General features: G+C 46.5%; 1 protein-coding gene across 1 annotated transcript in view; it reads right to left on the bottom strand.

Moving 5' to 3' along the window:
• The window catches only part of itga4 (integrin alpha 4), a 102,055-nt gene that overhangs the window by 22,977 nt on the left and 65,248 nt on the right, over window positions 1-13,830 (bottom strand). The window contains exons 19-21 of the mRNA XM_078404032.1: window positions 3,963-4,058; window positions 2,222-2,301; window positions 1,526-1,615 (exon numbers count right to left, since the gene is read on the bottom strand). Coding sequence (XP_078260158.1) covers window positions 1,526-1,615; window positions 2,222-2,301; window positions 3,963-4,058 — 266 coding nt within the window. The remainder of the gene's footprint in view (window positions 1-1,525; window positions 1,616-2,221; window positions 2,302-3,962; window positions 4,059-13,830) is intronic.

The raw sequence follows: 13,830 nt of genomic DNA, 5'->3' as shown, positions 1-13,830 counted from the left end.
TCACCTTAAACCCATGCCCTCTGGTTTTAGACTGCCCTTCCCTGAGAAAAAGACTGACCATCCACCTTCTCTATGCTGCTCATGATTTTAGAAACCTCTGCAATGCAGCCCTCAACCTCCTTCACAGTCCCGGCCTATCCAGTCCCTCCTTATAACTCAAGCCCTCCATTCCTGGCAACATCCTTCCGAATCTTTTCTGCAACCTGTTTCAAATAATCACATCTAGACATTTCAGTCTGAAGACGGGTCTCGACCATTCCTTCTATCCAGAGATGCTGCCTGTCCCGCTGAGTTATCCAAGCATTTTGTGTCTATCTATAGACATCCTTCTTATTGCATGACGACTAGAACAGCACATAATATTCCAGGTACGGTTTCCCGAATTTCTCATACAGCTGAAATGTGACGTCCAAACTCTTGTACCCAATGCCCCGTCTGCTCAAGGCAAATGTGCCATGTGCTTTCAACATCGTATCTCCCTCTGTCACCACTTTCAGGAAATTACGTACTTGTATGGTAGCGCAGCGGTAGAGTTGCTGCTTTACAGCGAATGCAGCACCGGAGACTCAGGTTCGATCCTGACTACGGGTGCTGCACTGTAAGGAGTTTGTACGTTCTCCCCGTGACCTGCGTGGGTTTTCTCCGAGATCTTCGGTTTCCTCCCACACTCCAAAGACGTACAGGTATGTAGGTTAATTGGCTGGGTAAATGTAAAAATGTCCCTAGTGGGTGTAGGATAGTGTTAATGTGCGGGGATCACTGGGCGGCACGGACTTGGAGGGCCGAAAAGGCCTGTTTCCGGCTGTATATATATGATATGATATGATATGATATCACTAGATATCTTTGTTCCACAACGCACCCAGGGCCATCATTCACTGTGTATGTCTAACACTGGTTTAACTTCCCTAAAACATCACTCTGCACTTCTCCACATTATTTATGCCATTTAATTAAGTTTAATTCCCGTATATAATTCTTTTTAAAGCAATTCTACTTTTAGACTAAAGTCTGAAATTCTGTTTGGTGAAGCAAGACACGAGTGTCAAGCAAAGCCAATGAAGCGGGACATGCGTCAAGCGGTTTTCTTTATTCCTCAAGCACCAACAGCTCCCCAAACCAGTTCAACTCCTCCTGGAACTCCACTACCAACTGCCCCTCCTCCCCATTCCAAGTTCTGCGACCCCCCCCCCCCCCCCCCGCCGAGGGTTCGCACCACACGTGGCTCACCACCAGGGACCGCCACATTGTTTACATTTTTCTCCAGTGATGAAATATTCGATTAGATGTTTACGGTAGTTAGATGCTACTCTCATCAGTTTGAGGATTGGTATTGCCGTTTGATATTTCAAGTACGTGCACTACAGTAAGACACTAATGTGTGATTGTCTTACACTGCTGCTTTGTTCTGAAGATGACACTTCACAAAACAGAGCTAAAAAAAATGATTGCATCTTAAACATGCATCAGAGCATTACCACATTGTAGTCAACAATTATTTTGCTATGGCTCATAGATTACTTACCCATGTACTATAACAGCAATCTCATATTTTAAGGGCATATTAAGAGAGATAAAATTGTCATGAAGTAAATCCAGACGCTGCTCATTTTTACTATAAAAGTAAACACAGGAAATACACAATGTTAGATGTGTGAAATGCATCTGTTTATCTAGTAAGGAAGTAATAATTAGCTTACACATGCCCAGTGGCCTACTGAAATAATATGTATATTGTTTTAATTTCGGCTACAAAAAATACTGACGGCATGTGTTCACTCTCATTAGTTTAGCAGTGATTTTATTGTGCATTAATCCCCTGAATGATCCATCCCTAGTTTATAATATTTCTCTACAGGTTAGATGATAAATGTGCTTCCTACCAAGAGTTCAAAGGAAAACTGCAGCAATACTCTACCCTCAACATTTCACCAAGGGACACAAAGTGCTGGAGTAACTCAGCAGGTCAGGCAGCATCTCTGGAGAGCATAGATGGGTGACATTTTGGGTCTCGACCCTTCTTCAGACCCTTCAGTCTGAAGATGGGTCTCGACCCGAAATGTCATCGATCCACATTCTCCAGAGATGCTGCCTTACCTGCTGTGTTACTCCAGCACTTTGTGACCTTTTGTGTATTAACCAGCATCTGCAGTTCTTTGTTTCTACATTTCATCAAGGACATATATTCGGCACAGAGCCTAGTTACGTACAAAATGCTTACCATGTTGCATTAATAGTGATGACAAGGTCTCTCTCTGCTCTGGTAAGCTTGCTGGTATCAAGAAGAAAATTCAGTTCCACCTAGGTGACAAATAGAAAAGACTAGAGTTTTCAATCATTTAACACAGATGAATTGACGAGGAGGAAGTACAACATTAACACTTCTACAAACAGTAGCAGCAGGAAAAGAAAAAATAAACAAAATGTCACAGTTCTAAACTGTGTGCAGGAACAGAGACCTGGCTGCATGTTATAAATAAATCCTTGAAAGTGGCACAATATGTTGTGAGAAAAGCTCGTGAAGTGTTCATAAAAGCAGGAAAATGTTAAATCTATATAAAAAATTGATTGGGCCATGATAGAGTGTTCAATTTTGGTCACTAATTCTAAAAATGATGTCAAGGTCTTAGAAAGGCTGCTCATCATATTTTCTAGAATGATTCCACGTTAAGGATTTCTGCAATAAAGTTGAAACTTTCATCCTGAAACTAAGATTGAGAGGAAGACATTGACACAATGAACTGCAGATGCTGGTTTACGAAACAAAAAACACAGTACTGGAGTAACTCAGCGGGCCAGGTAGCATCTCTGGAGAACATGGATCGGTGATGTTTTGGTTCAGGACCCTGCTTTAGACTTTTTGTGAACCTCTCCCTCAGCGAGACTAAGCGCAGGCTCGACGATCATTTCGCCGAACACCTCCGCACAGTCCGCCTAAACCCGCCTGATCTCCCGGTTGCTAAACACTAACTCCCCCTCCCATTCCCTCACAGACCTTTCTGTCCTGGGCCTCCTCCATTGTCAGAGTGCGGTCCAGCGCAAATTGGAGGAACACCTCATATTTTGCTTGGTCTGCTTACACACCAGCAGTATGAATATTGACTTCTCTAACTTCAGGTAACCTTTGTTTTCCCTCTCTCTCCAACCTCTCCCCTTCCCAGTTCTTCGACCTGTCTGACTGTCCTCGATTACATTTGATCTCTGTTTGCTTTGTTGTCATCTTCTCCTAGCTAACAATGATATATCCTACATGTTCCTTGATCTCCATCCCCTTTGTCTCATTTTCACATCTTATACTTCCTCATCTCTGTATCTCCCTCTCCCCTGACTATCAGTCGGAAGAAGGGTCTCAATCCAAAAGGACACCCATTCCTTCTATTCAGAGATGCTACCTGTCCCACTGACTTACTCCAGCAATTTGTGTCTATCTTCGGTTTAAACCAGCATCCCACACAACCTACAAACCTGCAACGTCTTTGGAATATGTGAGGAGACCAGAGTACCCAGAGAAAACCCAAGCGGTCACAGGGAGAACATACAAACTCCGTACAGGCAAGCACCTGCGGTCAGAATCGAACCTGGGTCTTTGGCACTGTGAGGCAGCAACTCTACCGCTGCACCACCATGTCGCCCTAAAGGTTACATTGGGGTTGCTGTAAAGTTGAGGGGCCAGGTGGGATGTGCGCGCAAGCCTTTCAGCTCTGCAAGTTACTTTCTGAAATTAAAGTTGTGGGCACCAAGAAAGGTCGGCATATTCTGTACTTGTGTGCGACCGAGGGTACATGCTGAAACTCTGAAGATGCTGATGCTTACATTGCTGCTAGATTCCTGTAGAATTGTAATCTGACCCATTAGATCGTGGAGGGAGTATGAGACATTTGCATCCTTTTCATTTAGCTCTGGCTTCAGCATGTTAACTCACCGCTGAAATGAGTTACATCCCCTCACTAGAATTTGTGTACCTTTGATTGAGAATTCATGTACAAATGTCCAATGCTGCATTCCAGGCATGTTGAATTTTCTTCCTCAGTCACACCACAAATTACATATTTCTCCACCTGTAATTAAAAAAAATCATTGAATTGACCAATACCCATGTAATTATTTTAAACATTTGTAAACTTATTAAATAAAACTATATTTAATAACTGAGGAAGTCTAATGTCAGTAAAGGGAGGCATTTTTATGGACATTCATTTTGAACATAATGAATAGAGTCATCGTGTGGAAACAGGCCCTTCGGCCCACACTGACCAATATGTCCCATCTACACTAGTCCCACCTGCCTGTGTTTGGCCCATATATTCCTCTAAACCTGTCCTAGCCATGTACCTGTCTAAATATCTCTTAAACGTTGTGATAGTACCTGCCTCGACTACCTCCTCCGGCAGCTCATTCCACACACCCAGCAACCTTTGTGTGGAAATGTTACCCCTCACATTCCTATTAAATCTTTTTCCCCTTAACTTAAACCTATGTCCTCAGGTTCTCGATTCCCCTACTCTGGATATGAGACTCTGTGCTAGGTAAATTTGTTTGAACCTTAAATGTCTGACCAGAAATTTCTTGAAACGTCAATTTTGATGAAGGAACACAGAAAATGATTAACATTTATATAACATCTTTCACCATTTTGAGTCATTGCCGAGTAAGTACTTTTGATGTGTTGTCATTGTTCTCTGGTTTAAAAATTGAACTGGGTATTAAGTGGTGGTTCAAAGTTGCATGACCACATGATCAATGAGTTGTAACTCCAAGTAACTAGAAACTAGTATTTATCATTAGATGTCTCTTATACTTAAATATTGTAAAAGCCCAGGTATTTTCTTAAAGAATTTCTGTCCATTTCTTTCCCAGAATGTGTGAAATCAGATTAATAAAATTAAAACTGTTTGCCTTTGCAGCAATTATGATTGAAAGACAGTGGGGTGGATCAGTGGGCAAGGAAAATTATCACTGAGAATTATTCATGCCTGCATCAGGATCATGTTCCAGATTAATGCAATGGAAACAAATCCAAGCAGAATCTTACTACTTTATGAATCTATTGCTTTACGGCAACACCATATTCTTCCCCCTTTCACCAACCTCAATCTCATCACAACCCACCTCCATTATTCTTTAAATTATTATAGCTTTTAAAAGTCTGACTACAAATTTAATTGCTGCAAAGGCAAATAGTTTTACATTAAGGTGCCAAAAGTTGGAGAGTAAGATTTTGTTAAGATCTTTGTAAAGATTGTGACCACCATACAGGTAATCAGTCTATTGTAGCGACCATAGAGAATGGTCCAGGTCGTCGAACCCTCGGATTGGCCAGCGAGGTCACGTGGGAACGCGACCATGGGGATTGGTCCAGGAAGCGACATCGCTGATTGGCCAGCGATGTCATGTGCGCGTTTGGCGCCCGTTTTAGTCAGTTCGGCGAAGTCTTCAAGGAAGACAGTAAGTTTGTATTGGTTGTCCTGTACCTTGTTGTTTAACTCTGTATTCGTGTATTGCGGCTGCAATAAACTTCGTCTACAACCAACAAGTTTCGGACTCGCCATATTGGTGACCCTGACGTGATCTGGACGATCACCGACTGAGCAGGAACCCGACGCCTCGTTGACGATGACCGAGCAGGGCACACCGGAGTCAAGCGCGGCGGGCGTCCATCTTCCGTTATTTTGGACGTACGCACCGCAAGCTTGGTTTATCCACGCCGAGGCTCAATTCCATATAAAGAAGGTGTCGGACGAATCCACAAAGTACTTCTACCTCGTCAGCGCTCTATCGCCGGACACAACCAAGCGCGTGATGCGGTTCATCGTAAATTCACCTGCGGAAGACAAGTACGAGGCCATGAAGAAGGTATTACTGCGAACCTTCGGGTTTAATAAGCATGGTGGTGCGGCAAAACTTCTGCACCTACCGGATCTTGGAGACCAACTGCCTTCCGTCCTCATGGCCGAAATGATGATGCTAGCCGGTGAGCATACGGATTGCCCGATGTTTGAACAGGCATTCCGCGAGAAACTTCCCGAGGATGTCCGACTGCTGCTCACGGATTGTTCTTTTAAGGACCCCGAAGCATATGCAGCGAAAGCGGACGCGCTCATAGCGGCAAAAAACAAGGCAAGTGGTTCAATCAACAAAGTCTCGACATCGGTGACCACGCCACAGCGACGGCAAGATGGCGCCACGTCTCCCGCCAATTCTTCGAAAGCCCGCCAAAAAGATCCGCACAAGCGCGGCTGGTGCTATTATCACCTACGATGGGGTAACGAATCCCGCAACTGTCGTTTGCCTTGTACCTTTGCGGGAAATGCCTCGGCCGATCGTACATAGGGGCAGTTACGATTGGCCAGAACCGGCGCCTCTATGTCCATGATCGATTCACGGACACAGAATTTTTGGTAGACACGGGAGCCATCGTCAGCATAGTGCCGCCGACCGACCTCGAAACCAGATCGGGTAAGACAGGTCCCACCCTCATCGCGGTTAATGGCAGCCCAATTCGCACTTTCGGTACACGGAAGATGTCCCTTGTGTTAGGCCTCCGCACGTACGAATGGCCATTCATCATAGCCGACGTCAAACAAGCGATCCTGGGCGCAGATTTTCTCTGGGCTTTTTCACTGGTTCCTGATGTCCGCGGTAACGACCTCCGACCCTCTGCCGAAGATGAGCACGTCGCTCCGACAATCGCCTCCTCGCCCAGCCCTACTGTCCAGGCCGTCGTCGCGGCCCCCGACTCGTATGCTGCGATTCTGGCAGAGTTCCCAGAGCTGCTCGTCCAACGTTTTGACGCACCTTCGGCTAAGCACGGTGTGGTCCATCACATCCGCACCGAAGGCCCTCCCGTTTTCGCTCGGGCCAGGAGACTACCGCCAGACAAACTCGTGGTGGCAAGGGCGGAGTTCAGGAAGATGGAGGAAATGGGAATTGTCCGTCAGTCTGACAGCCCGTGGGCCTCGCCGTTACACATGGTCTCCAAGGCATCTGGGGGGTGGAGGCCATGTGGCGATTATCGGCGTCTCAATGCTGTCACCACGGCTGATCGCTACCCCATACCGCACCTACAGGACTTTTCATCTGGGCTGGAAGGAGCGGTGGTGTTTTCCAAAATCGATTTGGTGCGAGGATACCATCAGATTCCGGTGCGACCGGAGGACATACAGAAAACTGCAACTATTACTCCGTTCGGGTTGTTTGAATGGTTGCGTATGCCTTTCGGTTTAAAGAACGCGGCACAGGCTTTCCAGCGACTGATGGACCGCGTGGGCCGGGGTTTACCCTTTTTGTTTATTTATTTGGACGACATCCTGGTCGCCAGCCCCTCAGTGCAGGAACACCAGGTCCATTTGCGGACCGTGTTCCAGCGGCTCCAAGACCACGGGCTCATTATCCAACCCTCCAAATGTCAATTCGGCCTGCCTGCTCTCGATTTTCTAGGGCACAGAATTACTCCTGCCGGCGCCGCCCCTTTGCCCGAGAAGGTAGAGGCTATCCGGGCTTTTCCCAGGCCCACCACAGTAAAAGGGCTGCAGGAGTTCGTAGGCATGGTTAATTTCTACCATAGATTTGTTCCGGCAGCGGCGCGAGTCCTGCGCCCGCTTTTCCAATGCCTTGCGGGGAATCCGGTAGAGTTGTTGTGGTCCCCGACTGCAGAGTCGGCTTTTACAGCAGCTAAGGCAGCCTTGGCAGACGCCACCATGTTGGTCCATCCGAGCCCCTCCGCCCCCACGGCCCTGACGGTTGACGCCTCTGACGTGGCGGCGGGCGGGGTTCTGGAGCAGCAGGTCGGTGGCCATTGGCAGCCTTTAGCGTTTTTCAGCCGGCAACTAAATTCGGCCGAGATGAAATATAGCGCGTTTGACCGAGAGCTTCTAGCTCTCTATTTAGCTGTCCGTCATTTCAGGTACTTCCTCGAGGGCCGCCCATTTGTGGCATTTACGGACCACAAGCCATTAACATTTGCTTTTTTGAAATTGTCTGACCCATGGTCGGCCCGCCAGCAGCGGCATCTAACTGCTATCTCCGAATTTACCACAGATGTCCGTCATGTCGCGGGTAAGCTTAATGCCGTTGCTGACGCCCTGTCTAGACCTGCTTTTCCCCCTATTTCGGCGGTGGACTGCGAAGTGGATCCCCAGGAGCTTGCGGAGGCACAGCTCCTAGCGGATACCGTTTCGGCTTACCGGTCCACCACTTCGGGATTGAAGTTGGCCCAGGTAGCTTGTGGGTCGGAGGGCACGAAAGTCTGGTGCGATGTTTCTCTTCCTCGTCCCAGGCCGGTAGTACCGCCCTCCCTTCAGCGCCGGGTTTTCGATGCCATTCATGGGCTGGCGCACCCGTCCATCCGCTCCACCTCTGCCTTGGTAGCAACGAGGTTTGTCTGGCATGGCCTGCGGAAACAGGTAGCGGGGTGGGCACGTTCCTGCGTGCCCTGTCAGACCGCTAAAGTCCAGCGCCACGTCCAGCCCCCCGTACAGGATTTCGAGGTCCCGGCTTTTCGTTTTTTCCACATCCACGTGGATTTGGTCGGGCCTTTACCTTCCTCCCGGGGCTACACCCACCTCCTCACGGTGGTGGATCGGTTCACCCGGTGGCCAGAGGTTTTCCCATTGTTTGATATCTCGTCAGCGTCTTGTGCTAGGACTTTGGCCCTCCATTGGGTAGCTCGTTTCGGGGTCCCGGCAGTTATTACAACTGACAGAGGGCCACAGTTCACTTCGTCCCTCTGGGCCGCGCTGGCGGAACTGTACGGGTCCAAGTTACAACCCACAACTGCATATCACCCCCAGGCAAATGGACTCGTAGAAAGGTTCCACCGCCAACTTAAGGCGTCCCTCAGTGCAAGGCTTGAAGGCCCGGACTGGGTAGACCAACTCCCTTGGGTTCTTTTAGGCATCCGGACTGCTCCTAAGCCAGATCTCGGTGCGTCGTCCGCAGAGCTAGTATATGGCTCGACACTTCGAGTACCCGGAGATCTGTTTCCGGACCCTTCAGACCTGCTCCCTACAGTCCCATCAGCGTTAGCATCTCTCCGGGAACGGGTGGGCTCCCTGGCTCCAGTTCCGACTTCACGTCATGGGTGTCCCATGGTACATGAACCGTCTTCCCTGAAGGACTGTGAGTTTGTTTTTCTGCGTAAAGATGCCCATCGCGCCCCGTTGCAAAGGGTCTATCAAGGGCCGTTCCGGGTTTTACGTAAGGGGACGGCTACTTTCACCTTAGACATGGGCGGCAAGAGTGAACTCGTCTCGGTGTCCCGGCTCAAACCGGCCCATTTGGACCCGGATCAACCAGTCCTGGTCGGTCAAACCCCTAGGAGAGGCCAACCTCCGTTAGTTCCGCCCAGTCCGGAAACCCCCGTTCCGGCAGTTCCTCCAGGACCCCCCGTTTCGGCAGTTCCTCCAGGACCCCCCGTGCCGGTAGTTCCTCCAGAACCTCTCGTTCCGGCCGTTCCACCAAGTCCGGAACCTCCGGCTCCTGTGGTTCCGGCTGTCCCTCTCCGTACTCGTTATGGTCGCGAAATCCGGCTCCCTGCTAGGTTCCGCACCTCGGGTTCTGGGGGGGGGTCATGTAGCGACCATAGAGAATGGTCCAGGTCGTCGAACCCTCGGATTGGCCAGCGAGGTCACGTGGGAACGCGACCATGGGGATTGGTCCAGGGAGCGACATCGCTGATTGGCCAGCGATGTCATGTGCGCGTTTGGCGCCCGTTTTAGTCAGTTCGGCGAAGTCTTCAAGGAAGACAGTAAGTTTGTATTGGTTGTCCTGTACCTTGTTGTTTAACTCTGTATTCGTGTATTGCGGCTGCAATAAACTTCGTCTACAACCAACAAGTTTCGGACTCGCCATACTATACTGGCACTGTGTCAGTTAATTTTCTTTTGCTTTCCCAAAGGGAGTAAACAGAGCACAGGTGGCTATTGAAAAGTGAAAAATACAAAAAGTGGATGAAAATGACTGAAAATTGTTTTTGATTTCCCAAAGGGGGGGTGGGGGTGGGGGATGAAGGGAGGGGGGGTGTGAGGGGAGGGGGTTGTTTACTTTGTTATTGTGCCTTTCTTTCTTATTTCAGTCGATCTCTTTGGTGGCTGCAAGCCTATAAGGGAGAACAGGCACAGAGTTTGTTTCATTGTATTCTGATATCTGTAACGTGCACTCCACCTGCTATTCATTAAGCAGGTCTGCAGCCGAGGATAAGCAAACTCCATTTCCAGTCAGGTTTCGGAACCTGCGCGTATGCAGCATGTTAAACCTTTCAACCCTGTGATGCATCGTGGTTATCAACCTTTCTGGTAAGACATTTAAGGTAAATATCTTAATACTTTGTGGCTGCATTTCAGTATTGGCATTAAAATGGGAAGCTTATTTAGGCCAAAATGAGCAAATGTCACAAATGGTATTTGTGAGCATCCCATTGTGGATGATGGGGATGAGGGTAATTGAAATCTGTAGGATTGAGATTCCAAACAAGTAGAAGCTTATTTTCATTGCCAAGAAAATTGGTTTGCGATAATTATGAGTTAACACGCTGAGAATAAAAAAATGCCTACGCTTGACAGACAACAGTAACGTGTTTCTGACAAACTCAGTGTGTAGCTATCATGCAACGTCATTCCTTTCCAAGGGCTTCAGTGCTAAGCTTTTTGCTGGCGTACCCATATCACAAAGTTTCTGGAGGAGGACTACTTGAACAGTGGCTTTTTGATCTTTTTGTTTTGCTGTAAATTTGTGGCAACCCGGAATCACTGTCCAATTTACACCATAAAAGCAAGCTCTGCTACTGCCCATTTTGTGTTATAATATAGGCAACAGGAGCACGAGTGGTCAAATGGTCTTTAAAGCCCACTCTGCCATTGATCAAGATCATGGCTGCGTCTACCTCCGTGCCATTTTCCAGCATTATCACCATGTCCCTTAATGCCCAATAACCCATTGATCTTCAGACAGAAGTGAACGTGACTGAGACTCCACAGCTTAGGTTGGAGAATTCCAAAGGCTCATGACACACTGTGAAGACATTTCTCCTCATCTCAGTCTTAAATAGGCTGCCACTCACTTTCAAATTGTGCCCCCGGTTCCTACGGTCCACAATCAGGAGGTTGTCTGTCAAACCCTTTAAAGGTTGTTATAGGTTGTTCACCCTGATCTCTTTTCATCCTATTAAACTCTAAAGAATATGATCTCGGTGTATTTAGTCTCCCTCGTATGGCAAATAGGTCATTCCTGGAACCAACCTAGTGAATATTTGCTCCACTCCCACCAGGACAAGTGCATATTTTCTTAAATGAGGAGATCAATGAAGCGAGTCATACTGCATGGAAAAATAATTTTTGACCCAAACTTACCCATGCCGACCAAGATGCCCCACATACACGAATCCCACCTGCCCGCGTTTGACCCATACCCCTCTAAACCCATGGATAGGTCCAATCCATGTACCTGTCCAAATATGTTTTAAATGTTGTTACAGTCTCTGCCTCAACCACCTGCTCCAGCAAGTCATTCTATACACCCACCACCCGCTGTGTGAAAAAGTTGCACTTCAGGTTCCCATTAAATCTTTTGCCTCTCACCTTAAATCTTAGGCCTCTGTGTTCTTGATTCTCCTACTCCGAGTAAAAGGCTCCATGCATCTACCCTATCTATTCCCTTCATGATCTTATAGACCTCTATAAGATCACATCTCATCCTCCTATGCTCCAAGGAATACAGTCGTGGCCTACCCAACTTCTTCCTCTTGCTCAGGTCCTCAAGTTCTGGCAACATCCTCAAGAAATAAATGTATCATTGCATTAATACCAATGTCTGAGGTTCTTTTGGGTGGGAAGAAGGGCGATAGTGGGAAGGTGGTTGGGGTAGGATCAGCCATGATCGTATTGAATGGCGGAGCGGGCTCGAGGGGCCGGTTGGCCTACTCCTGCTCCTATTTTCTTGTGTTCTTGTGGTCTCGACCTGAAACGTCACCCATTCCTTCTCTCCAGAGATGCTGCCTGTCCCGCTGAGTTACTCCGACTTTTTGTGTCTATCTTCAATACTAAAACAGTTATTTCATAAATAATTATTTTACTTATTGTTTGTGTTTTTCCTAAGTTCATTTGATCATGTCAAAAGTAAATAAGGCTGCAAGTTAAAAAAAATTGTCATGGTGTTACAGCCATCATGATAGCTCAGCCTTGATAACTCAGCTACATTTTTCCTGCCCACCAAGTTTGCTTGCCTGCACCCCTCTACAGAATCATTAGAGGCACTAACAGAAACACTCATATTTCATCACTCAATTGTAATACAGGTAAGTAATTAGGAAGTCATTCAATTACCTCATTAAAAATAATTTACAAAAAAATATTATATTTTGCATCATGCAAAAAAAAATCTTAAATTGATCGACTATATCTTTTTGGTGTGGAAGTGGTAATATATTGTATTTATTAAACTCAAACAGGATTCATGCACTTTATACCACCCACAAGATACATGCAAATTCTTGATGGCCATAAAATATATTTTAAACTTTCATTTATAAATTTTAAATTATCTATAATCTGACTAGTAACTTTTCTAAAAGTTTCACATACAGATTTTTACAATGTGGTTGACTAATCATTAAAATGCTTGCAGTTAATTTGCATAATTCATAATGATTTCAGAAGGACTTCTTCCCAATACACCTGTAAATATAAAGATTTAATATAATTCTATTTTGGTAGTTTACTAGCTGCAAGTCTAATAAAATTCACCACATGCATTACAGCAGGACTAAAGGCAAATCACGATTGTAATGTCATTTGGGATCATTCCTGTTAAAACCCACCAGAGAACATAGGGAATTTGCAGAGAATACAGGCTTAGAAGGTAGAGAAAAGTAGTATAAGAAAATAACTGCAGATGCTGGTACAAAGGGTCTCGACCCGAAACGTCACCCATTCCTTCTCTCCCGAGATGCTGCCTGACCTGCTGAGTTCAGCATTTTGTGAATAAATTAGAAGGTAGAGAATTGGCTCAGCACATGCATAGGCATGCACACAGCCAAAACCCACTTGGGTGTCTCAAGCCTATGAACACGTAGTGTATCAGAGTCTGGGATGATCAAGGTGGTGAGACATTCTCCAATGCTTTAGCCATTATTCCAGGAGATTAAGAGGGCCACCAGTCAAGCTGAGACAATGCAACTCAAATGAGCTATTCAGGTTAGTTGAAAGGAGACACAACTCAAGGTTGAACCAAACCCCATTCAAGAACTGAACTGTGCACCAAGGTAACCTGATCTTCACAAGTGAAAAGATATTTATTCCTCAACTTCAAAGGGTATGACAGAAACAAGTGCTTCATATCAGGGAATGAATGGTTGTCTTACAGAGTTATTTATGGGCCAGGGTTGATCAGAGATGGTGCTGTCCAAAAATGAGTGACCTACAGATCTTCATAAATTGCATCTCTTAAGTCCTGGAGAGACACTGGCAAATGTTGCAACAGATCTGTTTCACCTGGATGAGGAAATATAACTGAAACCTGGTGTCACGTACAAGCAAGGTTTTCTTCCCTGAAGAATACTCACACAGTAGGTGGACACCCAACACTGAAGACTTCTTTGAAATCATCCATCCATCATACGTCATTCATAAACCAGATACAAAATTCCTACTGTGCTGATCACAGACAATGGACCACAGTTCACGTCAGATAGTTTATCTAAGGACTAAGGTTATCATCCCACTTTCCACGCAAATGGAAAGACAGTGATCTCTGCAAGAGTGGCCAAGGAACTGCCAAAAGCAATGACATCATCACCCGTTCAGACCACGTTTTGACCCTCTCAGCTTTGTCTACACC

Source organism: Rhinoraja longicauda, chromosome 8 (assembly GCF_053455715.1).
Source record: "Rhinoraja longicauda isolate Sanriku21f chromosome 8, sRhiLon1.1, whole genome shotgun sequence".
Taxonomy (NCBI): Eukaryota; Metazoa; Chordata; class Chondrichthyes; order Rajiformes; family Arhynchobatidae; genus Rhinoraja; species Rhinoraja longicauda.
This window is presented reverse-complemented; position numbering and strand designations above follow the sequence as displayed.